Source organism: Haliotis asinina, chromosome 6, assembly GCF_037392515.1.
Source record: "Haliotis asinina isolate JCU_RB_2024 chromosome 6, JCU_Hal_asi_v2, whole genome shotgun sequence".
NCBI lineage: Eukaryota > Metazoa > Mollusca > Gastropoda > Lepetellida > Haliotidae > Haliotis > Haliotis asinina.
Window position 1 is genome coordinate 41213472 of NC_090285.1, and position 27711 is coordinate 41241182.

At 38.6% G+C, this 27711-nt stretch overlaps 1 protein-coding gene across 1 annotated transcript in view; it reads left to right on the top strand.

Moving 5' to 3' along the window:
- LOC137287002 (E3 ubiquitin-protein ligase rnf213-alpha-like) overlaps positions 1-27711 on the top strand; it is a 130059-nt gene that overhangs the window by 81005 nt on the left and 21343 nt on the right. Inside the window, exons 40-72 of the mRNA XM_067819079.1 lie at positions 365-603; positions 1065-1147; positions 1386-1519; positions 1952-2044; positions 3222-3401; positions 6324-6481; positions 7926-8148; positions 8437-8607; positions 9125-9187; positions 9837-9946; positions 10070-10207; positions 10404-10563; positions 10975-11048; positions 11506-11638; positions 11813-11920; positions 12087-12172; positions 12354-12536; positions 12797-12914; positions 13234-13428; positions 17371-17507; positions 17705-17897; positions 18811-19282; positions 20466-20613; positions 20704-21050; positions 21485-21648; positions 21756-21980; positions 22332-22528; positions 22645-22744; positions 22958-23058; positions 23340-23525; positions 24701-24964; positions 25608-25746; positions 26217-26500. Of these exons, the coding sequence (XP_067675180.1) occupies positions 365-603; positions 1065-1147; positions 1386-1519; positions 1952-2044; positions 3222-3401; positions 6324-6481; positions 7926-8148; positions 8437-8607; positions 9125-9187; positions 9837-9946; positions 10070-10207; positions 10404-10563; positions 10975-11048; positions 11506-11638; positions 11813-11920; positions 12087-12172; positions 12354-12536; positions 12797-12914; positions 13234-13428; positions 17371-17507; positions 17705-17897; positions 18811-19282; positions 20466-20613; positions 20704-21050; positions 21485-21648; positions 21756-21980; positions 22332-22528; positions 22645-22744; positions 22958-23058; positions 23340-23525; positions 24701-24964; positions 25608-25746; positions 26217-26500 (5606 nt within the window). The remainder of the gene's footprint in view (positions 1-364; positions 604-1064; positions 1148-1385; positions 1520-1951; positions 2045-3221; positions 3402-6323; positions 6482-7925; positions 8149-8436; positions 8608-9124; positions 9188-9836; positions 9947-10069; positions 10208-10403; positions 10564-10974; positions 11049-11505; positions 11639-11812; positions 11921-12086; positions 12173-12353; positions 12537-12796; positions 12915-13233; positions 13429-17370; positions 17508-17704; positions 17898-18810; positions 19283-20465; positions 20614-20703; positions 21051-21484; positions 21649-21755; positions 21981-22331; positions 22529-22644; positions 22745-22957; positions 23059-23339; positions 23526-24700; positions 24965-25607; positions 25747-26216; positions 26501-27711) is intronic.

Genomic DNA, 27711 nt, shown 5'->3' on the forward strand with positions numbered 1-27711 from the left:
ACTTCAATAGAAATCCCATTTTGAGCGATCCAAATCCTAGCTGGAATACTGTTAAAGTTTAGTAAAATCAGCAGAAAACATTGACATTGGATATTTTGCACACCATCAGTTCCAAGATAAAACTGTGTTCAAAATCTATTATGTATTGCCACATACAATAGTACACTTTCAATGCATTCCGACTGACTGTGAAACATTATTGTAATTAGATTCATTTGTTCCATATTTATCCACTTGTCCTCATTTTAAGTAGGAATATCCAGTCTGAGAACAACTATTTGAAACGTGGCTGTCCCTCTTTGATAGTAAGGGTTGTTGACTTATATTTCCAGCATAACTGCAATGTTGTGTGACAATTTTCTAGGTTCATGGAGGCACAACTCCTGAAGATATCATCAGGAAGGTCAAGCATGCAGAAAAACTGGCCATTGCTAACAAGGCAAATAACCCACACATGTACACTGTCTTGTTCTTTGATGAAGCAAACACAACTGAGGCCATTGGACTCATCAAGGAAATAATGTGTGATGGCTGTATGGATGGAGAACCTCTGAAGCTGTCAGAAAACCTAAAGATTGTAGCTGCCTGCAATCCTTACAGAAAGTATGTTTGAAAATATTTTGAACCTTGTTTATTTTGCAGACAAATCTTTGATAGTTTCCTTGTATGTGTAATGTGAGTCTTGTTTCACAAAGTCATGATAAACAAGTCTAAGTATAGTACTAGTTGTTGCAACAGACAAAGCAGCTTTCTTTGTGAAATGGGGTCCTGTTCTTTCAAATTAAAGGAGACGTACACTAACATAGACTTACAGAATATTACACTGTGTACAAACTGACATTTTTTCTGTCTTTGGTTAATGTCTTTGGTTAATACTGTCAAAGGCACTGACCGTAAGTGAAAGAAAATGATTAATTCATACATTATATTTACTTCTCCCCTCTGATTTCATTTGACTGAAAAATATACAAGTTTACTGATACTGCACATCAGCCAGTATTCCATGCATTGAAATGCAAACTTGAAAATATGTCTTGTTTACCAATGCCTGGTATTAATTTCAGGCATTCTGAGGAGTTGATTCAGAGACTTGAAAAGGCAGGACTTGGCTATCATGTTGATGCTGATCAGACAACAGATAAGCTAGGTGAACACTGGTTGTTACTTGTGACCCTTTGAAAGATGTAATCATTTGCTCAGAAGAAATTGTATTTATGATCGCTCAGTAAATTTGAGTTCTTTTTCAACTAACCTATTGTTACATTCACAAAGAAGATAATAGTTTTACCTGCTTTCCTTGATAAAAGAATCTTTTTTGGACACCTAGCAGCTCAGGCTCTTTGCTGTTATCATAGCAATGTTCTGTGACATTTCCATTCCAACAGGTCATGTCCCTATGAGGAGACTTGTCTACCGGGTTCAGCCCTTGCCACAGAGCATGCTTCCTCTTGTTTGGGACTTTGGCCAACTCAACGTTCAAGTGGAAGAACTCTACATCAGACAGATGGTCAACAGATATGTAAGATGATTTCAACTGTTCAGTCTCTTTGTTTAAGATTTATCAAGATCCAGATTAGAAATTTTTCAATCCTTTGTTTCAAAGTTAGTTTGTTTTTACTGCTGCATCATACAGACTGAATTTTTGAATATGTGTCAATGTGTATCATGATAAACAATGAAAAATATATTTCATATGGTTAAAGATTTATTACCTGATTTCTTGTTTGTCCATATGAAGTTGATTTGGAGTTGTGTCTTCGCATCATTTCATCCATATTAATGATCATGTTTAGAGTGAGCATACCATGTGTAAATATGGACAAATAATTTCCTATTTTTAGATATGCATCTATGTTAGATTGTCCAGCGGGTATCTTATCATTTAGATGGTATTGTTATACATCTAAGTTGTTTACACCTTGTACATTTACTCAATGGCTGTCTATTGCAGGTCCGAAATGGTAGGATACCATCACATCAGAACATGGTGAATGTGATCAGTAAGATCCTAATAGCCTCACAGCAGTTCATGAGAAATCAGGAGGTATGTCCTGTGAAAACATTTGTGAATTTTACAGATTTCAAGGAACAGTATGTATGCTCTTCTAAACAAAAAACTTGACAAAGGAACTATTTGAATTTTTGGAAAATATTTTCAACTAACCAATCCATGCAGAATTGCAATATGTGCAGGAATAGTGGCCAACAACAAAACATTTAACGTAGTGTTACACTCATGTTTGCAGTGAATTGCATCATTTTAAGCCATTATAGATGACAAAAGAATACCAAAATTGACAGACATTCACCGACACAACACCATCAGCTGTTTACAAGGACAGGCATCACAGCATGAGGTGGTAAGGCACTTCGGCATGTCCAGACAGACCATCTCAAACCTATGGACCGAGTACAACAGTGCTGGGAGTGTTAATGAGAGACCCAGGAGAGGTTGACTTAGAGTTTCCATCATGACCCAGGATCGCTACATCCGGTGGAGACATCTTTGTGGCCTCATCATTCACAACAACCCACATCCCAGGACTGCCAAATCTCTGACAGGACAGTGTAAAATCAGCTGCAAGAAGTCTGCCTTTTTGACAGAAGACCAGTTCGACCTAACGTCTTGATCAAATGTCAACAGGGGATCTTGCCAGCATGACAACGTGTTTGCCAGGACTTCATCCAGCAAAACATAGTTCAGATGAAACTGTTACCATGTCCTTCTCGATCACCTGATTTGTCACCAATTGAAAACATCATGGGATGCACTTGATCGATGCTTGAGCCAGCATAATCCACCACCTCAGACACTACATAAACTGCGCGCAAAATTTCAGCAATAGTATCAAAACATTCCTCAAGACAGCATTCAGCATCACCTTTCTTCTATGGGTCACCAGTGCTGAGCTGCTATTGATGCTCATGCATATGGTGGTCACACCAGATACTGACATTTTACTCTGACCAAGCTGCTTTAATAGCCCTTTGTGGTTTTATCAAACACTTTCTGGATATTCAAGTTTTGGAAGTCAGCTGCAGTAAAGTGATCATTTTACTGTAACTGAACAATGATGTTATGTTTGAATCAGTTATGGGCACTCATTAAATAAACTCCAAAGCAGCATGTCAAGTTTCTGTATTTGTTTGAAGAGTATATATAATTTTTTTGGTGTTCAGTATTCCAGGGAACTAAAGAGAGCTTTTTTTTCTGCCTGCAGGATGAGTGCAGCTTCGTAAGCCTTCGGGATGTTGAGCGTACCCTGAGTGTCATGTCCTGGTTCTACCAGCAGTCCCAAGAAAATGGAACTTTATTTGAGATGATAGATGATGATCTTTGCCCTGAACAGGACCCCGAAGAAGAGGAAGAGGAGGAGGAGACAGTTTCAGTAGTCATTGTGGTATTTATATGCAGACTGTCATGAACGTTTATTGCAACAGACAGACAATTTATGGGACATGATGCCTTTTTAATCTAAGACGTTCATGAATAATTTTTCAACTGACCTCATAATGTATGTTGTGAGTGTTTCCCTCAATGATTTAACATGATTAAACCTTATCCTGACTTAAACTTACTGCTTATCTCATCTCATTTCCGAATGATAGTTTAAACTAAAAGTGCTTTATGGTTCAACTTCTTTATTATACAAGGTCACAATGTTTCAAGACAGATTCTAGTCTCTTCTTCAGGTGAAGTGAATCTGTCTCGAAACGTTGTGACCTTGTATAATAAAGAAGTTGAACCATAAAGCACTTTTAGTTTGATTCCTCCAACTTCTAAATGCCTTTGAAACAACTGGTAGTTTAAACTCCAATGCCAGTGTTCCCCCCAAACACCTCACCTAAAGACACACACAGCCTTGTATGTGCGTCAGAAGCATGTGACGTAGCCAGTGACTTGTCTCAATCTCATTTTTGCAATAAGAGGCTTTCTTCCAACAGGCCATATCCTTATAAGGAGACTTGTTCACCGGGTGCAACCCTTGCCAATTGCCTCACAGCATGCTTCCTCTTGTTTTTGACTTTTGCCAACTCAACGTTGAAGTGGAAGAACTCAAACTTATTGCCAGTGACTTTTTTTCTCTCTCTCACTCTCTGTCTGCATTTTCGCACCTAGAGGGGGTGGGAAATTTCACAGTACCATTGACCATTGTAATCCAAACCATCCTTCAAAATCAAGATAAGACAAAAAGACTGTCTGGCAAGCATAGATCTAAGGGATGCCTACCTGTACATCACAATCCAATATCTCTGATTCCTGTTCAGCAGTCAACACTACCAATGGAAGATTATATCATTTGGCATTTCTGTGGCCCGGTTGTTTTACATGCGGGTATCCAACCCCATCATGAGCTTCCTGCATCACAGGGGAATGAGATGTGCCTTCTACTGAAGACAGTGGCAATCAACAAGCTACTATACTCACACGGCAACTGAACATCTACTATTGTTCATCCAACTGGAGTGGATTATCAATTACCAGAAGTTGAACCTTCAGCCAACACAGGATCTCAGATTTCTAAAATCTCAAAACTTGGTTCAAGTCCCAGAAGATCATTGGTTGAAGATACAAGAAGCTTTGCTAGCAGCTCTGTACAAACAGATAACTGTAAATCTACTGCAAGTGCTATTAGGTTTACAATACCAACCCAACCACCCTTTTTTGGGACTAACGAGACTTCAAACCACAACTACCACCTCGCCTCACTTCACCTCAACTTCAGCAGTTGGTAATAAAATCAAACGTTTACACAGGCTTGAGCCCACAGCTGTTCATAGATACATCTCTGCAGCTTTTGGCAGCACACATAAACACAGCGTTAGCATCAGGGGGTTGGTCTCCAGAAGAAAAGCAATTTCACTTCCATCACCTACACTTCCAGAAGGTCAGTAGAGCTATCATTCTTTGGGATTTCAACTGTCCAGTCTGGATTGACAATTTGACAGTAGCCTTCTACCACAATCTGCAAGGCAGAATGAAGTCGGCTACCATACTGAAGTTGACAGCCTAAATCTATGTGATAAAGATGAAACACACTCCAGGAGTCACAAATGTATGAGCAGACACTACATCCAGGCCATGTAAGCCATCACCAACAGAAAGAAAACTAAATACAAAAATATTCCACGCTGGCTATAATACAACAGGGTTGCCCACCAGTGGACCTGTTTGCAACTCAGTTCTACCACCAGATAATCATCTTCATCTTTCTGGTTCTAAGCCTGATAAGCATGAACAAACAACCCTGTGGCAATATCATGGGAAAGGCTTCACATGTGTGCTGTTTCTTTCCCTCAATAAAGCATTATTACCATAAGTATTACAGAAGATCAGTCAGACCTATCACCTGTTACTGCTTGTGGTTGCATTTTATTGCCTAGCGAGCATTTTGTTTCCACAACTCCAAGAACAGGCAGCCAATCCATTTGTAAAATTTACGATTGGTAAAAATTCTCATTCATCCTCACATGAAACAGACGCATCCAAACCCAGGGTCTTTGATCTGCAAGTATGGAGCAGTTCAAGATGAACTTTACCAAACAAGGTTTCTCCTCCAGAGCTAATCTACAAGGAGTATGTGTGACAATAAATGAAAGAATTTTTACCAATTTGCAAAAAATAGGGAGTAACCAGACAAAGCTACACCACCTCAGGTAGCAAAGTGTCTCTGTTGCCTTAGAACCACAAATAATCTTTAAATGGTTCAACGCTGGGTACAAACTTAGCAGGCATCAGTTCTGTCATCGTTGATGCTGAACTCACCATAGTTTTTGCATTATTATGCTCATTCAGACTAGATTATCAATGGAGGACATTTAATGGCTCGGCTTGGACAGTAAAGCTTATGAACATCTCCAAGAAGCTGATTGCCAGAAGGAAGAAGAGTACATTTCCATGGGGCCTTGTAGATTGTTCGTTTCGTTCAGTTCGTTGATCTGAATCACACAAACAGTGGGTCTCACCACTTACTGTTGGATTCAAGCAGTTAGTCATGTATCATGATCAGAGTGAGGTAAAATATGCATTTGGGTGAGATTTTTATTTTTTATATACATATATTTTGGGGGGAGGTTCTTAGGAAACACTGGCACTTGAGTTTTCTCTACTATTGAGAAATGAGATCAGATAAGCAGTTAGTATGGGTCAGAATAAAACTTGATATTTTTGTACAAATAAATCCATTAGTATTGTATTGCACTTGTCAAATTAAGGTAATATATGCTGTTGTATAGCTCAGTGTCACAAGGACGGTCACAGAGTTTTTGTCATAACATTCATGTTGAAAATACATTTGTTATTCAATGACATTTTGCTTCAGCCCACTGATGTCACCAAAGCCCTTATCCTGGCACTAAGTGTGTGTTACCGAGCATCACTCAGAAGTCGAGATGAGTATGATCAGCATGTCTTCGGACATTTTCAGGATCCTTGTGGCATACCTGGTGGAATTCAGCAGATGGTTGAAGTTATAAACAGGTATACATCCATTTTCTCCGACATTGTTTATGAGTGATGAGTTCTATAGATATTTCAGGTGTATTATTGGCTGCCTGTTGGAGCTCTTCACTGTGTCCTGTATGCTCACTCTCACACGATGAGATGGTCCCTTTGGATACATACCTTAACTCTGTAACACCATAGCCATGAATTACTGTTAAGACTGACAGTGACACTACAAAGTTCTATGGATAAAAGAACACAAACCTTTTTCTTGTCAAACATGATTGTTTCCTGCAAAACTGGGATAAAGGGCAGGTTCATTTAAACTGTATTTGTGCTAAATGAAAAGAGTGAACCAGGTGTTCATATGTAATAGTAGTTTTTATACCAAACAGTTCTTGGAAAAGTATTATTTGAAGTGAAATGTAAAATTTTACTGCCAAACAACACCAGTGGCCATAGGATGCCGATGCAGTGATTGACATTGATACAGCTAGAACAGACTACGAGCTCTTATTCCTTCTAAATAATGTGACCCCTCTTCTTATGATACACAGTGACATGCGGTACAATACCGCAAACCACACCATGTCAGCAAATTATACAAACAGTTAAAAGGACATGAGCAGACATCATGAATCATTGTAGAAACTCTCTTACCTCACTCATAGTGAGGAATGTCATCTATACAATTGCAGCCATTAGCTTCACAAACCACAAATCTAAAGGCCAAGACACTACTACTTATCATCATAATATAGACCGTTACAGCTTTCTCTGGTTCCATATCCAAGTATACACCTTTTCATGAACTGGAATCTATTGCTGTTGATGCCTTTAACTCAGTCAAAGACATTACCGAGGAATTATACCAACAAGCTAGGAAAACCAGCCAACCTAGCCAATGCTAGAACATGCAGGCTATGAGGAGCCAGTATCAACAGCTATTAAAATTTCACTCTATATTTCCCATCATACACAACAGAATCAGTAAGATCCATAGAAAAGATACACAATGTCTAACCATGATTCCTTTTGTGCCTCAGCCTGGAAGGATGGATTTTCTTATCACAATACCAGAGTCTCCAAGAGTGAACAGCTGTTACTCTAGTAAATGTAGATATAAATCAAACATAAGTTTTTGTGTATAATTGTAAGTAAGTAAGTGTTTAGGTATATCTCAGGTTATGGAAATAGTCCCCGTAAAACAGTAAGCATTCCAAGAGAATTCAATGTAATGAATGCAGCTCTGACACAAACCAACCACACTTACATAGCATTTAGTCCTCAGTGATTGAAGGGCTTCCATTTGAGTTCTTTACTAGCATATGGAGTCATCCCTCAGTTGGTCTTCCCAGCAACATATGAGAAAACATGACAGAACTTTGGCATTCACCCCTCACTTGGCATAGTATATTATTTCTATGTTTAATGATCAACTAGTAATGTGGGAGTGTAGACATTTTTCATTTTCTGTCAGTTGTCAGAGAGTGTTTGTGGATGAAGTCCAGCTTGAAGACAACATAGCAAAGAACCAGGCCCTCAAAGAGAACCTGTTCATGATGGTTGTCTGTATTGAACTGAGGATCCCCCTGTTCCTGGTGGGAAAACCAGGCAGCTCTAAGTCCCTAGCCAAAACCATTGTTGCAGATGCCATGCAAGGCAACTCAGCCAGATCAGAGCTATTCAAACAACTGAAACAGGTTTGTGATTAAAAAAAAACATTTCTTTTAGGGAACCAAGACCTTAACATCTTAGTTTAGTAGGAGTAAATATTTTGATTTGTCATCTTGTATCACACCTTGGACATGTTCAGTGTTTTGTTTACAACAGATAAATATTAGATAAATATCAGGAAAGGTGAATTTCATAACAAGTGTTCTTGCTTTTGGAATAGAAAACAGTGATAAAAACGAAAAAAGTAATTTGCAACAGTGTCCTCCTTCATTGTCATGTTAGTTTGTAGCAAAGTTTCTGCTATACTTTTGCAGGCACAGATGGTGTCATTCCAGTGCAGTCCTTTGGCCACTGCTGAAGGTATTGTCGGCACTTTCCGTCAGTGTGCTCGCTACCAGCAGGACAAGGACCTTGACAGGTTTGCCTCCATTGTTGTTCTGGATGAAGTTGGACTGGCAGAAGACTCACCGAGGATGCCTCTGAAGGTAAATCATCACAAGCTTATCACAAACATATTTGCAAATGTTGTTGGGCTCTTACATCTGAAAAGCTTAGGTCTTTGAACAAATTTAGGCATGTAATGTGGAGAAGATTACTTTTTACAAGTAAATGAATGTTGACACACATTTTCAGAACATCTGGATAGTGAACTTTGTGTGAGAATTCTACTTTTCTCTAGTTTTTGTCTATTTTGTTGTGGTGTTGGATCTAACTCCAACTCAAAATGTATGCAGAGATGTAAAATATTTAATTTCCTGTTTGATGGTAAGATTCAAACTGCAAATATGAAACAGGTTTGAAAGATAGATACAGGTAAGTGTTGTTTGAGATTTCCACTTCCAGTTTGAGTGACTTCTGTTGGGAACAGCTAGTACAAGCACTGTGCTACAACTTTAATTGTATCATCAGTTTAGTCAATTTGTCTAAGTTGAATCCTGTGTATATTTGGGTGAACTTTTGTCCACCATATAAACAATACTGTTTAGAGATTCATTCATTCAGACTCTTCATCCGCTTCTGGAAGATGGTTGTCAGGGAGATGAAAAGCCAGAGCCATACAAGAAGGTAAGTACAAGGATGAGGACCTGAACAATGATTTGTGTAAATTCTTTGTCAGTGTTTTATTCTCCTATATCAGTTGTATAATAACTTTAAGGGATGACTGCCCATGTTGACAGCTGAAAATTCTGTTGAAAAAGCTTGATAGATGTAGCTGCTGCAGTTGTTCAGTAGACAAGAATTACCACAGATATTCACTCATCACATTAATCCTGTGATTCACTGTAAATATTTAATCTCTGTTTCAAGAACTGTAGTGTCAATAATCCTTATGTTCGATGGATGTCTTTGTTCTTAAAATGGTGCACATTTCAGCCAATCATAAAAATCATGATTGCTAAATTCTTCATGCAATCGTTACCTAAACAAATGTCAAAGTCTTCACACACAGTAACAATCATTTCTGAATGCAAAGTTTTCATGCATTTTAAAATGATGGTGAGAAGCATGTTCAAATAAAGTTGTCAGTATTGTTACCTGAGGGTGTCAGGGTTCTATACCCTTCTCCCTAGGCAATCTGTATTTCTTTCAGGAAAGTTCAGTGTACTAAGAGAAGAGAGAAGCAAGAAGCATATATAAATGCAATGCAAATAACACCATGATAAGCTGAAGCAGTATTATATGTGAGTGACAATTATGGTGTAATAAATTCCAGGTTGCTTTCATTGGTATCTCAAACTGGGCTCTGGACCCTGCCAAGATGAACCGAGGTATCCTGGTGCAAAGAGAAGCTCCTAATGATATGGAGTTGGTGGAGAGTGCGAAGTAAGTCAACTGACAGAAACACAACTAGGCTCAAAAATACCCCAGAAAAATGCTCAGTAATATATTATGCAGTAAACAAACTTTATGAACCAGTGAATAGTTCTATTTGATATCTAATTTCAGAGGCATTTGTTCAACCAATGAAATAGTACTCAGAAGAATCAAGCCTTTGCTGCCAGAGCTTGCTGATGCCTACAAGACAATATTCCACAGAGCACAAGAAACAAAGAGAGAATTCTTTGGTCTCAGAGATTTCTACAGGTACATGCTTTTGCCTTGATGTATATGTTTGTGCCTTGATGACACAAAAGTTAGACAAATCTCTTAAAAAATGAAAGCCAGTTAGATATCCTGCTTACAGTTGCTTCCCGACCTATCAGTATTCTGGAGCATTATTTTCTGCATTATTTCATTATTTTTATTACTTTATTTTATTTATTTTTGGTTGAAATTGCAGCCTTGTAAAGATGGTTTATGCCTTTGCTGATACACATGATCGAGAGATTTGCTGGCATCAGTTAGAGCATGCTATCAAGAGGAACTTTGGTGGCCTTGACAACCTGGACCCAGTTCTTGTGTTCAAAGACAGGATTGCTACAGTTCAAAAGCAAGAACAGGTAAAGTGTTTTAGTTCTGAATGTTGGACACTGAATATGTTTTTGTGGAATTTATCAATATTTACAAAGAGACGAAAACTTGTAGAGGTTTACAGGCATTTATATGCAGATTCAGTCTTTTCAATGCAGTATTTATGTGTTGGTATATAGTGTTGTTACTTGTCTTCTTTCACCCTTTTCCAGCCTTTTTATTACATTGAATTTAAGATAACATTTTAAGTTGTATATATCCATTCCCATATGTAATCCTTTAGTTGATTTAAAAACCTTACTTTCTTGCATTAATCAAAAAACCTATTGTTAGTAGTAAATTGTAGCCCTTTCATCTGATGTCAGTTTGTTCTCTAAAACTATTTTTGTTAGGATTTTATATATCGCTCAAGATCATTCTGTCTGTTCTATCCCTATCAGAAACATGATGATGATCCCGACTCCACAACTATTGGGCTTATAGAAGATGGTCTCTTAGGTGATGGTACAACCAGGTATGCCCTTATATTTTGGTCTGAGTGTCAGTTTCAGTGTCTGAACATTTACTGGGAGTAGGAAAGGCAGTGACATGATGTCTTCTACACTGCATCACGCTGATGCTTACATAAGGTTGTTAGGTGCTGTGTACACAGTTTCTTGGGTGCAATCATGATGGATCAGTCATTGATTTGTGACATAGATTTCAAGTCGCCAATGTTTGTAGTGCAGATCATTTTTTTTAAAAACACACACAAATCACAAGAGAGATGAAAATGCAAACAAGGATGCAAAAATAGATGCAGATCATTAATATCACTGATTGAGGACTTAGACTTGATTTAACATACTCAAACAGCATGGATGACAACCTCTTGCTTGACTCTTTCATTCAGTGATGGAAGGTAAAATGTTGTTTATTTTCTCTCACTCATTGTGAGATTGTTGTATATTAATGACTATTGTTGTTTGCAGTGAGAGCCGCTACCTTCTGTTACTGACAGAGAACTATGGAGCTCTCAGCATTCTTCAGCAAGAGATTTTAGCCAGACACAAAGTCATTACAATCTTTGGCTCCAGTTTTCCCAAGGACCAGGAATATACTCAGGTTCACATTTTAATCTAACTAAACTAAAGAATATTATCAAAATTTGCTTTAATTTCTCCAAGAACATGAGTTCTACTCCATGAGAGACATTGATTTTGTTTACAGCTGACGTTTAGTTGTTTTGAGGAACAAATTCATCAAGGTTTTAATGGCTCCAGTGTTGTCATGTTCCAGGTGTGTCGTAACATCAACAGGATCAAGGTGTGCATGGAGACTGGCAGCACAGTCATCCTGTTGAACCTGGAGAATCTGTATGAGAGTCTCTATGATGCACTGAACCAGGTCAGTTATAAACATTCCCTAATTTACCAGAGCAGCAGAAGCTGTGTCTTAATTGTGTCTCTGAATCCCTGTTACATTGGAAACTGTCATTAGACAAAGATTTCCCTTACACCATAAAGTAATATACATATCCACATATCAGTTGTTTATTGTTTTTTTATTTCAGTACTATGCTCGACTTGGAGGTGAACGTTTTGTGGACCTTGGACTTGGAACACACAGGGTGAAGTGCAGAGTTCATCAAAACTTCAAGTAAGGGCAGGGACTGAGAACAGTATATCATGCTGAACACCGTTTTGAAAACTTGCCTCTTATGACTTTAATAATGCACTGTATACAGGCAATCACCTACTTAACGGTTTGCACTGACAGCATAAAGAGGAGAAATAAAATGCTGCAACATTTTTATCAGAATATTATTTGTATTTCCCAGACTGATTGTAGTGGCTGAAAAACAGAAGGTGTATGAAGAGTTTCCAATCCCATTGATTAACCGCCTTGAGAAACACTTCCTGACTCTTAACAACATGATGTCACCTGAGCAGATAGAGATGTCCAAGAGGCTGGAGAAGTGGGCGGTGGACTTTGTAACTCTCAAAACACCCCAACCAGGAAGGTAGGTTTTTGTAGACATATGAACTTCAATAACTTGACGTGTCAAAGTATATAGTTGTTGCAACTTTTCAGTGGACAAAGTACACTTTTGATCACACTAAGCCTAAATGTCAAGAGCTTCTTGGTGTTAACCTCACATTTTAGGTGAAAAATTGAGGGGCTTCTAGATTCAAATAGGATAGCAAAGTTCAAGGACCCCAGTGTCATTGCTGTTAGTGCACATCTAATCACCATCATGAAAAGTTTGTGAAATATGTGCAGGAGACCAGAGAAAGGTTCCCCTGGAGATGCCTTCATGGGCTACCATCCTGACACTGCAGCTGCTGTTGTGCTTCAAGTGCTAGGCAGGGAGGATCGTATCATCTCCATTGAAGAAGAAGTTAGTAGAACTCAAATGCTATAAACATGTGACAGTACAAACCAGTTACTCACTTGTAAGGAGTTTTTCTTACATCTTGTAGAGATTTAACTGCATAGCAAATACGAAATTTCATGCAAAGGTCAATAACATCAATTTAGAAAGTGGACAGGCTATTTGAAAATCAGTCAGTAATGATGTTCTTGAAAACATTTGGGCATTGACTAAAACTAATTCTCTTGTATTCGTTAACTAAAATATTTTATACAGTAGACTATATAAGCTCTTTTAAAAGTTACATGGAGTTTTATATCCATTTCATTCATCACAATTTATACAGATGTTTAAAGAATGCCAGCAGACATTGTTATGGTGTGCCACACCAGCATCAGTGGTCAGACTCCCAGAGCAGAAGCTGTATTTGGAAGCAGACAACATCCACATACTCTACTGGCGCAACCAGAAGCATGATGACATCTTCCAATATCTTCAGTGGAAGATCTTAGAGTCAAAATGTCAAACACTGCAAGCTCAGGTAGGATAGTAAAGGAAAATGGATGATAGGGATTCTAAATCACCAGTAACTTGAGTTGAATGTAATGGAGTTACTAATTGTTTAGGTCTGACACAGTGACTGGACTGCATGGAATACAGCTCAGAGAAACAATGATGATTTATACATTTACAATAAGGCAATGTATGTTTGATCATTAAAAACTAAGAACATCATATATCAGCAATTCTTAAAATATTTCCTTATTCTGACTCATGCTTATTGTGCGTGTCTCTTTCTTCTATCCGAACATAGCAGAACACTTTAATCCCTTGAAGTTCCCTTCATTGAAGAGGGCATAAAATCAACACTCACCCTCGAGTAGCCTCCCTTTAGCCCATGCATTGGCTCACATTTCGGTCACATGACTGACCATGTTTGTTACTCTCTTCTTCATCGCCGTAGAGGACGAATGTGAGGGCACCTGGATCCCGATATGGCACCATATCCTTTTGATTTTTAGACCTTATGTCATCTAAATTTCAGCTGTTTCCGGTTTTGGTCTGTTTATTTACATTATGTAACAGAATTATGGCTAAGTTATACATATTTTATAGGCAGTTTGTCTTGTATTTCATAATTATATTGATGAAAACATTTGATGAAAACTTGTTTGGGTTGTAAATACTAGTTGTCTGTGGTTAATCCACATGTATATAGTCCTTCTTGCTTTTTCTCCCATTGTATTCTTTGAAAAAAAAACCCTGAACTATTACATAGTTCAATAGTTGTGCTTTTGCTGTTTAAAGGCATGCAAAGGATCATATTAGAAGGCATACTCAAGTCTTGTTGGGTAAAAACACTGATAAAATCGCTGGTTATCTTGTGTTAACTGCTGCTGAAATTCATCATTGTTTTAATGAATTGCCTAAAGGCTCCCGGAGGCAGTCCTCTGCTATAGTGGCAGGATCCGTTTCCACCCATAAGAGATTGTCACCTACCAAGATGCCTAGCCCATCGTCTATGGGGAAGAAGGAAGATGACAGCTCAAAAGACTTCATCAAGCTCTTGTCGTTGTGCATCACAGAAGTCGTGGTACATCACAGAAGTCGAAGTCGTTCTCTTCGGAGATCATCCCTCCAGACAAAGCAGATGTTTTCGATGACCCTCTGATCCTCTGCCAGAGTTTTCAGTCTTCAGTTGACCTGTTATGATGGCTAGTGCAACAGCAACAGTTTCTACTCTGGTGCATGACTTGGGTCAACCCCACAGCCATCACAGACACTAGGTTTTTCAGCCCTTTCATCTCACCCAGAAGGTTCAGCGCAGAGCTTCGACCCGGGTCTGTTTATGCAGCAGTTTGTGGAGAAGATGAAGTCCTTTATGGAGCAACACTTCGCAGAAGAAAAGGTCGCCAGAGTTCCACAGTTGTCCACTCCAGTGTCAGCAACCCTGCATAGCAGTACTACAATTAGCTTCAGGGAAGCTAGGCACATAAAGTTGCACACATCAAGTTGCACACATCAACCTCTTAGAGATAAAAGCAGTGATCAGCACAATACAACTATGGTCAAGCCGTCGCCATAATGCCAAGCTCAGATTTCATGCAGACATCTCCACAGTATCATTCTACATCAACAAAAAGGGTCAACTAGGTCACCAAGTTTGTTAAAGTTCACGTTTCACCTGTACAGCATCACCGACAAGGTGAACATCTTCGTGAAGGCATGTCACATTCCAGGAGCAATGAATGTCATAGCAGACGTACTATCACAACCACTACAGTAGTCTCCAACAGAATGGATGATACATCCAGAGGCCTTTCGACTCATAACACAGACATTAGGATCCCTGATAATAGACTTGTTTTGCAACCAAGTTCAACAAACGGTTACAGACATTTGTGTCTCCAATACCAGATCCACAAGCCTTGGTTACAGACACACTCAGCATACCATGGGATTGACTCAGCGCATACACATTTCAGCCTCAAATACTACTGCCTTATGTATTACAGAAAATCAAGGAGACATGGCAATTACAACTGATTTTGGATGCATCCTACTGGCCAGTGGGGGTGTGGTTACCCGGTTTCCTATAAGACCTTGGAAATTCTGCCCTTCAAACTACCAAGATGACCAAATCTGTTAATTCATCCACACCAAGCAAGCTTACAGAAATCCGTCGACATTCCAACTACACGTACATACTAAAGTTTGTTTGATGAAGCGAGGATATTCCACCAGAGATGCAAAAGCAGTCACTTTCACCTTACACATGTCTACTTGGACACTCTAGTCGATAAGTGGAAGAGATTTGAATTATATGCAAGACGGAAAGGATTTACTGCAAATACAGCATCTCCTCCTCAAGTGACTGACTACTTCTGTCATTTGAGACACAAGACACCTAACAGGCTTGATGTTATCAACATACCTAGCAGCGCTCAATACAGTCATCGCTATGGAAACTGGCATAAAGTTGACTAAAGTACCAGAATTACTGGTATTACTGCGTTCCTTCAAGTCCGAAGACCATCTAAAGGAATTCAAGACTCCTACATTGGATCTCAACGTAGTACTACATCATCTTACAAGCGTCGCTTATGAGCCATTAGATTGGACATCCATAGACCCATTCCCACAGAAAGCTCTATTTCTGGTCGCCTTAGCAACAGCTGCCTGGATACTATGCATGAATGCACTTTGAGAAAAACAGAAGCAGCTGGCTGCACAGCCTGACAGACAATGCTTGGTCCAAGTGGCACGCAAGATTTATCCTTGTGTCGCATTAGAGCATTGAAAGTTAACTTGCAGGGGACTAAAACAAGGAGAAAGAAATTCAAGAGCTGATATCAAGTGAGATGCCCACAGAAGTCTCAAGAAATACTATATCAGTGTGGATGACAATCGTTAAATTACTAGCATACAAAGCAGCAGGCATTGACCCATCACAAGCCTCCAACCCACACAAAGTACAAGCCCTAGCCACACTTGCTGTACATGGGAACTGCTCTATAACAACAATAATTGGGGGCTGCTTTTTGAAATTCGATATGATGTTTGCCAACCACTACGCAGAGCATAGACACCAAAGATGTCGTTGGCATTCCCCAATAGCAAAACAACTAACAGTTCCTGACAGGTGCTGAGAAAATCTCACCCTTTCTATCACGGGACTTGCCAGTGCCAATACACTCTGCGGAGTAAAATGGTTGAGAGTCCATGCACATGTCTGAGCACAGACTAGCATGAGTGATTATATCCCAGTACTTGTATGCTATACTTGTACCCAGAGAAGGGATTGCTTCTTCACTTGACGCATGCGTCAAACAATGAAGTTGCTTTTAGATAACTAGTAGAACACTAGTATATCTAAAACCACAGAAAGATGTCATAAGAAACTTTCATTGAAAAATTTGTCTAAATGAAGCCTACAGTGCCGTTTCATGTTCCCATGGGGGTAACAAGATGTAAAATACACAACAACCAGAGAATCCAGGAATTGCCATGACCCACAACCGATTCTGTTGGATTCGGAGTCATGATAAGGAAAAATATGTAATTTTCTGATTCAAATTGATATTTCATACTTATCCTGACTTGTAAGGTCAGCCCTCCCATCCTCGCCTCTCATGACACTCTGGATCTCACAGTAAGTCTGGTTGTTGGACTGTTTGATTAGGAGAGAGTGACAAGCATGACCAGTCATGTGACTGATTTGCGCACTAATGCAGAGGCTAAAGGGAGGCTACTCGTGGGTGAGTGTTGATTTTACGTCCTCTTCAATGTAGGGAACTTCAAGGGATTCAAGTGTTCCGCTACGTTGGGATAGGAGCCAAGCATAATAAGCATGTCAGGATAAGAATAAAATATCAATTTTAATCAGAAAATTATATTTTTAATCACAAAATTACATTTTTGTTTAGAAAGACACATGCTTCTGAAACTTGTCCTAAATTTGCCCTCTGTCACATAATTTTAGGTTACAACTCATTCCAAACTACTGACAGACCAGGAGAAGGAGGACCTGGGCAGACATCTAACTCTGACTCCCAACAACATCATCTTGCTCACACTGCAGTCCTTTGACACAGAGCAACAATTTGCACAGCAGATCAAGTAGGTGTCCTCAGCAATTTGACTTCTCAAGTCATTGAAGTGTTGACAGAGTTGTTCATGTTCAGGCCATGTACCCAGATTCTGGGAGTTTCCTGTTAAATGGCAGATTCATATGACTATATGCATCTGAAAGAGTTTACTCAATGTTTATGTAAGCCAAAAATCTACTGTTCAATACTTATTCTGTGAAATTGCAGAAACTTTATTCAACGGAGTGAAGAAGGTCAGAAACTGCTGCTCGTTCAGTGTGGATCAGGAGACAGAAACCAGTCTCTCATCAGGAGTGCCCAGTACTGTGTTCTAGATGAGCTGCATGATGCAAGAGAATTCGCTGTAGTCTTCATCATACAACTGCCTAATATTGCTGGAGGCTGCTTTTCTGGCTTTCAGGTGAGGTCATATATGTTTAAAATAGTTTCTTGTCAACCTGTTGAAAGAGAAAAACAATGTAATTATTGGTCAGATATGTTTAAGAAGATCGCAAAAGGTACCTGGATTTCCAAGCCCATGCTGCAGAACATCCTTTCTCCTTCCCTCATCTTTCCAGTGATGGATGACTTGCTCCTAGTTCTGTGCCAGAGCCTGAAACCTCAACTTTGTTACCATTCTGGCACTGTTGTCCAAGCTAAGTTGGCAGTAAAACAGTTAAGAATGTTAATGTGAGGGGCCAAGCAGATAACTTTTGGGGTATTTCGGCATAGACTTTAATGTGTTTTCACACTTTGTTTTTTACTTCTGATTTGCTGCTTGTCTATTTCCAAGTTGAAAGAAGAGTTATCCTGAAATCTTTATGTAACAGAACTTGGTTTGAAACCAACAAACATAACTGAAATATTATACAATAAATAACTGTATTATGTATATTATATTTGGCAGTACCAAATTCAAGGGAAGTATCGAATAGACAGCAGTGACAATAGTCACCAAGTCTGACAGTGATAGAAACTTCCAAAACAAGCCTATGCTTTATAGCATAGCAATCTTCACAGACTGTTCGTCTTGATGTAATTTGAAATGACAGATGTCTTTATTTGTTGCCTTACATATATTTTGGAAATTCTCCAGAACTAGGCTTTTTCAAACCATTTCCAATCACACAAGACCCATGTCTGACTGTAGCAATTGCACACCACGGTCCCCGACGGAATCTAAACAGAAATACTGTAACACAATTGCAGTGAATTTTCTGTGCATTTTGACAATTTTGTCAAGGTAGATAACTGAAGCACTTTGTTGCATCAGGTAAGTATAAAACATTTAAATTTTCCAAGATGCAAATCTCCGTCCTTACAAATACTTTCAGGCTGGGAAATGGCATTCATTACATCTAGATGAACTACGACCCCCAACTTCAGACATGCCATCAATGGAGGTGCTTCGCCAGAATGCACCATCATCTATTCTTGAAGGGCTGAAAAGCAACATGCCACCTACAAGTGTCCAACCATCAGAGCAAAATATTGAACCAATGGAGTATGATGAATATCTGATGGGGAATCTAGCTGATCAAGAAAGCAAGAGAACCAAACAGAGGCACGCAGAGTTGATGGAAGTTGATGATATTTACCAAAGACAAGATCCATTAGAAATGGATGACATTACATTGGAAGGAATGACATTAGTAACAGAAACTGTTGCACCCTACTTTCATCACCTCCTCCTGCCCTGCATTCAGTCTGCTGCTGCTCTCATCAGGGATGTTCAACTGGACACTAAACGCTCCACCAAGAGGATAGAGATACTCCTCAAGCTTCTGGATAACTCTGATAACGAAGGTCAGTGGTAGTTGATAGTGATAGAAGGTAGGTGATAGAGATGTGCCACTAATTTAGAGCAAGGATCCACTGATCCTAGGTTCATCCATGATGAAGATTCATAGATTTGTCAAGGGTCACACACATTTCTCCATTATGACACAGGGACATAAGAGGTTTACTGCAATTTCTATATGATTCGGTATGATTAATGCAACTAATCCAAATCACTCTGGATATGTGTTCTGTATTTAGCTACCCTGACTGAAAGTCAAACAAGGTGATATAATGGTCTCTTCCCACCAAAGATGACACTCCAGTTCATTCAAGAGGTTCAAATCCAATTTTAAGGCTTTGTATGTTCAGACGCTATTGATCAAGATATATTTGATATAATATTAGTAAGTAGTAGAACGGCACCTTCTTTTTGCACAATATATTATTAGATTTGATGGGTTTATGATGCATTTGTAGATGGAATTGCAAGACTGGGCATGTGTCCTTTGCCTTTCCTTTGTCCTGTGGCACTTCTTTTGAAGACATCATTTTCGTATTCATTGCATTAAAGTTGTGTCAGTTTTACTTCTTTGGTCAGTATCAGTGTTCAAGAAGAAGGCAATGTAATGCTGACATCAAGACATATTTATGTGTTTAGTGCACAACTAGGTGACCTAGAATAAAAATAGCACTATTTATGTGGATGTTTACACAGGGCCATGTATCTGGAAAATAGGCAATTATTGAGAATTTAAAGATTGTAATTTTTAAATTTTTGTCACTCATTACTTACGTATTAAATGTTAATTTTAGCCGAACATAACTCCAAATTCAAAGACAAGTGAACAGTTAGTATTTTGTCAAGTCACCATGGGCGGCAGGGCTTAATACTGATCAAAGAGGTTGATCATGATCCAGAAAGTCATGGTCCATGCTGTCCCAATAGGACCACCTCTTCTTTTATTTCAGCAATATTTGACAGATTTTTCATATTGAGTTTTTCCTTCGCAAGTCCCCAATCATTTTCTATTAGAGTTTGGTCAGGGCTGTAGGTTGGCATGTCATATATTGGGTTCGAAACCAGGACTGTGAATGCTTTTAACAATATTTTGGGTCATTGTCCTGCTGGGAGATTACCTAAGCTTTATATCAGGTTATTTTGTGATAGTTTTAATGGTTCTGTTGATGGTGCTGTTTCTTATTTTAGATGCCAAAATGTTCATGCAAGGCTTGTCAAAACTCATCATCAGCCTCCTGAAAGAAAAAGAAGAATCACAGACTGGTATCTTGCCAACAAACTGGCTTTCTAAGGAAGCTGCCAGACCAGAGAATGTTAGAAAGGCAGGAACATTCAGGTCTGTTTATTCAATCTTTGAAAGCAGTATGCTTATAGATAACATTATGTCATTGGAAATTTTTTTTACATGAGCTATAATTCTTTGTAGACGTGCTGCCATCCAGTGCCTTGAGAACAAATTGACCCCAATACTGGCTCGAGTTCTGGCTTTCCTGGACACCAGTAGGAACCTGGACTTCATGCATGAAGCTGATGTTGCACCATGGACTAAAAGACTGTGGCTGGGATTGCTAAACAACACCAAAATCTGTCAAGACCAATGTAAGAGAATCATCACACCTGGCAACCAGAACCAGCAGAGTGAGGTTGTACCACATCATTTTGGAGTCAGCAAATTGGTGTTTACAGTACAGACACCATTTTTCTGGCTTCTCTTTGAAGATATGAAACTTGCCATTGGACAGTCTGAAGATATTGGCAAGTCCTTTGATCAAGGTAGATACAGTTTGTGCTGCTGATTCCCTGCATCTTATTCCAACAGCACAAGGTGCCATATTGAATGAATAATTGGCTACAGCTAATCTTTGATAAAATTAGATATGCATGTGTCATTAAGAAGAATTACATGATTTGAACAAACTTTAAATGATTGATCAGATAGTGTGATAATATATACTATGCTTATGATGATTCTGTAACTGCTTACCTTATCAGCAAATTTTGTACTGAAACTGAGTTGATTATCCTTATCATGTAAGTTTAAACATTCTTTATCAAATACATTATGTGGTTTGTATCCGTATCTGACAGGTATTAGTCATTTTATATTTCTGGTTATTTTTTTAAAGTATAAGTTAAAGTATATTTCAGTAATGTCATGAAGGGAAATGATTGTTTTTAAACATATTTCATTTGTTTATTCCTTTTAGATTCGTCTGAAACTGTGAGTTATGTTGAGAACATTATCAGCAAAACCCCATATGGTGCAGTCCTGTTGTCTGTTGTGAAAAAAGAAGAAAAGAATGATGTTATAAGGGCGTACCTGAAAGATTTTATCCATACAGAATATCCGGGGAAAACAGATGAATCTGAGGTAAGTGTTCATTCTGTATGATGTACAGCTTAATATAAGTGTAGTTTTGTGCTGAAAAATTCAGTTACACAAGAGTCATCCTAATAGTGGTTCAATGAATTTCCCAGATTCTGTGTCATGCCCTTGAGAGTGCAGCCCGACAGAGAGGAAGAGACCTAGATTGTCTAGGGATGATACGAGCTGTAGTCTACATCCATGTTATCCACTCTGCAGCCAAAGAGAGGCTACAGCTCTTCCTGGAAGTGGTCCAGATCTGGCCGGATGTTGTGACGGCTGTCACTGAGTTGAAGGAGAGAGTAGGGGGTAACCCACTGCTAACAGATGATGAAATGGTAAGAGCTTCTGTAATGGGTTCACACACTTGATTCAGAATATTTGCTAATTTATCATATATATTTGATAACACAATATATTGCCTGTGATATCCTGAACTGTAATCTGGTTACATGGTTATGTGTAATAATGTTCTGACAGTGATAATCACATTGAGCTATTCACTGGTTTGTATTGGTTACGTTTTGACTGTCCTGATGTAGCAGTACAACTTGACTTGTAAGTCTATCAATGTTATTTAGTTTCATTACTATTTCTAGTGTATGACACGGTCATCATCATATAGGATTTTGAATTTTGAAAATACTTCTGCTTTACAATGCAGTTCTGTAACTCCTACTTTACTTCAGACTTTGGATGTTCTGAGTCTGACACTTCTCATGGAGCAGCTTGAGCCACGTAAGGATGAGCTGAACACAGACAAAGGCCGATCAGACTGGATGGATCGTGTCAAAACATATCTGCCTGTGATAGGTAGAATCCTCAACACAACAGACACAGACCTTGAGCATGGCAGTGTGTGTCTCAGGGCCATGGATCGTGCCAGGTAATTAAAGTTTGGATACTTGTCCTTATGAAACACTGAACATAATAAAATAAACATTTGTCAGATATTTTCTTTATTACCCAGCTACTCTGATTAAGTAATTACAATATTTTCAGATGCAGTTGGATGCGAGTTATGACCATGAAACTGTTTTTGGAAAGTTTTACTGGAAACAAAAAGGTTCAGCTGGACATGAGATGCATGCCTCTTTGGAAGGTAGTTATTATTCTCACCTGTGATCATCTACAGCATGGAAGGTAAAATAAGATACATCTCTTCTAAGTAATTCTGAAATTGAAAGTGTATCTTTCCTTTAGCCATTTTATCAACCACTGGTTTATATGATCAGTTACTTGCAGGTAATTATGAAAGAAATGACTTTGATATTGACATCTGTTGAAATGTTAATTCAGTTAACCTTATATGCAGATGCTTGATGATCAAACCGATCTGACAAAACTGAAGTCACTTGAAAAAGTTGAGCGATTCTTGAAAACAGTCAACAAATCAGTTGTGAAGAAAATCAGTGGGTAGGTACTTTGGATCACAGTGTTTTTACAGTCATTAGATGCAACAAAATACTTGGGTTTTAATATGTCCTTAATGTGTTGCTAAATACTCTTGGGTATACCAGATATGAAGCATTTAGTTTGCCTATTACCCATCATTTCCACATTCTGTGAAGTATGAGTCAGAAAATAAGGTAACATCACTTGTTTACTTCTGAAGGTTCACTTTACTATAGTACTATGACATTAAAGACTTTTATATATGTTTTTACTTCTTGTTGAATGTGTTGTTTATTTTTCAGAAAAGTGGGTAGTTGCAGGCACTGTGAAACAGACTTTGAAGCACCACCAGTACAGCTACCCTGCCAACATGACATCTGCCTACGATGTTTCAATGACATCCAGGCTACGAGGGATTTGCGGTGTCCTATTTGTAATAATTCTTTCTCAAAGAAATTTCAGCCTGGCAGTGGCCCATCACAGCAAAAGTGAGTTATCACACCATGATGTTAAAATACTAGATTCTTTGACTTTTACCTCAACACCTGAATTTTTTTCTTTCTGAATTTTAACAAATGCAGTTAACATAAAGTATTCTCCTTAAAGGATGTGCTCGGTTCACAGGAACCCGATATCGCATTGTAGGTTAAACATAGACCATAGATATACACTCACGTCATATATATTAATAGAGTAAAGGAGCAGCAGCTGCCATATTGGATTGTCGTGCCGACATAGACTCGCTCCGATTTCAGGCTGAAATGTACGCTAAGAATTCGGTGACATTTGAAACTACACACACGTACCTCTCAATTATACATGTCCCCACACATCCTGCCCGATTTCCACAACATAACACCCATTTTATTAACTTCATTACGTCCTCAAACTCGAAAATCGAACCAAAACACCTCTGGGGTGAACGTTATCCCGCACTCACAGCCTCTCGAGCAATCTCATCGGTCTGCTGAACGCAAGTAATTTTTCCAGAACAAATTCATTACATTAGTGCGAAATTTAAAAATCGTTTGTTTTTTTTGTTGTTGTTTTTTTAAACCTGAAATTCATAGCTCATCCAACACTTTTCGTCTCAAACCATGCCGTCTTGTTTACCGATACTATAAATACTTCGCTTCAGCGATCACGTGAGTGGCTGCGAGTGCGGGATAACGTTCACCCCAGAGGTGTTTTGGTTCGATTTTCGAGTTTGAGGACATATTAAAGTTAATAAAATGGGTGATATGTCATGGAAATCGGGCAGGATGTGTGGGGACATGTATAATTGAGAGGTACGTGTGTGTAGTTTCGAATGTCACCGAATTCTTAGCGTACATTTCAGCCTGAAATCGCAGCGAGTATATCTATGGTCTATGTTTAACCTACAGTGCGATATCGAGTTCCTGTGGCTGGGTTGGACAAATATTACACATACATGTAAAAAATGATCAGCATACAAAAGAATCAGGTCTCTAGTTGATATTTTTAGGACTGTGTAATTTGTCCTTTTAGAAGGATAACATGTCTTTCAATGACTAGATAACTGAAAGTGCAAAACTTGTTGAGGTATATCATTTAACTGGGACATTTATTGACCGAATGACATTATAGGCAATGTGTCAATGATTCCCTGTACATTTACAACTTGAACAATTATGTTATACAGGGACGTCTTCAAAGAGTACCAAGAGTATCTGAAGTGCTGCAACAGCTTTCTCATGTCTGTTGTGTCTAAGCTGTGCTTTGGTGGAACTGAGCCTCCAGAAAGTGCCGTCATAAAGAGGATTTTCAGCTACATCACTCGCACTGTTGAACGGTCTGATCATGCTGGGGAAAGGATGTACACCAAGCAGATGTCGGTGTTTGATGACATGATCGATCCCACACCTGTAGTCAGATCCTTTCTTCTTCAGCTTCTCATACACAAGAGGTATATCTGTGTTCTTGTTGCCATTTTAAGTTAAGTTACTGTTTTATAAAGTACCCTCCTCCAAAAACTGCTATTATCAATACTTTGATAGAACCCATGTTAAAAGTGGTTAAATTATGATGCAAGAGTATGATTTCTTGGTCCTAGTAATCAGTCTTATCCTATATTCCATTCCACAAATTTCCATCATTAACCTATTTAGCTTATGGCACTGATTGCACCAATTACTATGGGGAAACTTGTTGAGAAAATTATATAACACTATTTCACCTTATGTGTAACCAGGGTGACTGAGCATGAATGTTTTGATTGATGTGAATATACATAGTAATTCACTAACCTGTAACTTTTTCTGGCCTGTGAAGATCCTGGATAGAATAGGCCTTCAGCAGCCCATGCTTGCCATGAAAGGTGACAATGCTTGTCTTAGGAGGCTACTAATGGGATCGGGTGGTCAGGCTCGCTGACTTGGTTGACACATGTCAACGGTTCCCAGTTGCTCAGATCAGTGCTGTTGATCACTGGATTGTCTTGTCCAGACTTGAATATTTACAGATGTCCACCATACAGGTGGAATTTTGCTGAGTGCTGCATAGAACTAAACTCACTATAACTAACCTGACTCACTGTTTCCTTTCTTTAGTGAAGAAATGGTACAAATGTACCTGCAAGATTTTTTCTGCCATGCTGAAGAACTGTGTCGTCAAGGAGGAGAGGAGACGGGCCAGGATACTATAGCTAAAATTGTGCAGTTCAGTCTTCTTGTCATACACTGTTTTGAGGTAACTTATGCAAACAAAGAAGTGAAATGGTATTTTGATTGTTGGTTCTTTGGTCATGACTTAGTATAGATTCAGATAAGTGGTTTTATGATAATTTTTTGCAAATTAGTAAATACTTTAGTGTAGATTTCTGAAAGGGCTATTAAGATATAGTGCCGATATGCAAAATATCAAGTTTTTTGTCTGAATGGTTAAAAAAATATGAAACCTGTTTTTGCTTAATATAGGGGTTATGTGTGAAATGGTGAGCTAAACAGAACTTTCAAGTTCAAAATTTTGATGTGAATTCTTTTTATGACATGATAATGATGATTTTTTTGGGAATGATATGTTGCTATGGAATTATTTTGGAGCATTAGAATTAAGTTTTCAAGATCATCTTCAAGTTTTATCCTGTAGTAAGTTAGTATAATACATTTGCATCTAAATGCCTTCAGATTAGTGTGTTGAAAATGTGTACACTATTCCAGGATCTGTACCATGAGCGAGGGTCCCAGACAATTAGATCATCAGAAGAGATGAGTGCTGCTTGTTCCCTCCTGTCAGATGGGAGAACCTACATTCTGTCATCAGGTTTGGATATGGCTAAGATGTTTAACATTGCTCAGTGTAGATATGGTCTGTCAGTGACAGCCAAATATCTGCATGCAGTGTTTGTTGCAAGACACAAGAAAAAACCTTCAACAGAGAATTTCAACAAACTGTTGGAAAGGACCTCACAGCTGTTGAGTGTTCAAGATACAGAATGGCCTAAGTAAGTATGTAGCTAGACACATGTGTTTGATTAAGTGTGTTTCCTTTGTTTTGATGAAAAGATGTAAAGTAGTCTGTGCTTTGATAATGTATTTACAAAGGGATTCTTATGTTCTTTCTGCCATTCCTGAATACATATTTCATTACTTATTATTTGAGGATTACGTTACCAACAAATACAATATTGTATTTCAACAATAAAGTTATTTAGTTTGTTGTGCTTGTAATTAGTGTGGTAGAGATTCCAAAGGCCACCAAGGGGGAGTTTAAGATGTATCTCAGAGATAAGAAACTGGTGGCCAAACTTACCTGCAACTGCTATCATCTACTTCCAAGATGCCATCAGTTAGGAAGCTCCTACTAGCAGTGAGATCTTCATTGATGCAACATCCAGATCCTGTTTCATTTTATCCAGTGCTCATAGCAGATGAGATATCTGCTTCATTTGTTATATCACACATCAATCTTTCAATCATCTTACTGGGGCAGATTCAGGGGTTAGTGTTATCATACTCTTTTGGAAGATATTTAGCTTGCTAAACCTGATGAGGTCAACCTTCGACAAATGAGATAAAAGATCCTAAACAGCAAAGGAGCATACATTGACTTGTAAATTCAACATTTGGGCATAGGAACAGGAATTAAATGTGATTTCCAGTGATCAAGCAGCATCAAACAATCACCATTATCAGAAGAGCGCATGCATCTGATGTTACACACCTTTCCACAATATTCCAACAATATCATGGTGGGGACACCAGGAATGGGCTTCTCACACTGTGCCCATGTGTTAATCAAACCATCATCAAAGGTAACATCAAGGAAAACTTGGACTATAACACTAAGAAACGTCTCTATGTCCTCATTCATTAGAAGTACAGGCACCTTCTTTCAAGACAATTGTATCCATGCCCACACACAGCCACTGCTCCTATCCAACTGCTGCCCAAGAATAAGTGTTTGCCTCATTGGTTGGAATGGCTGACAGAAGTCAGAAGCATGAAACTTTAATGCTGTTGCCACATCATAATCTGTGACCATAGGCTTATCAAGAGTTCTCCTCCCTTGGATAAATCCAGGTCAGAGTCAATCAGGTTTTGACTGCGCCCTTTTTTGATGGCCTGTAGCTGGTTCACCACTCTGTAAAGAATCATTACCTTAAAGAAAAGACCATCTTGTTTAGCTACAGTCACATCTCTACATCCAAGCATT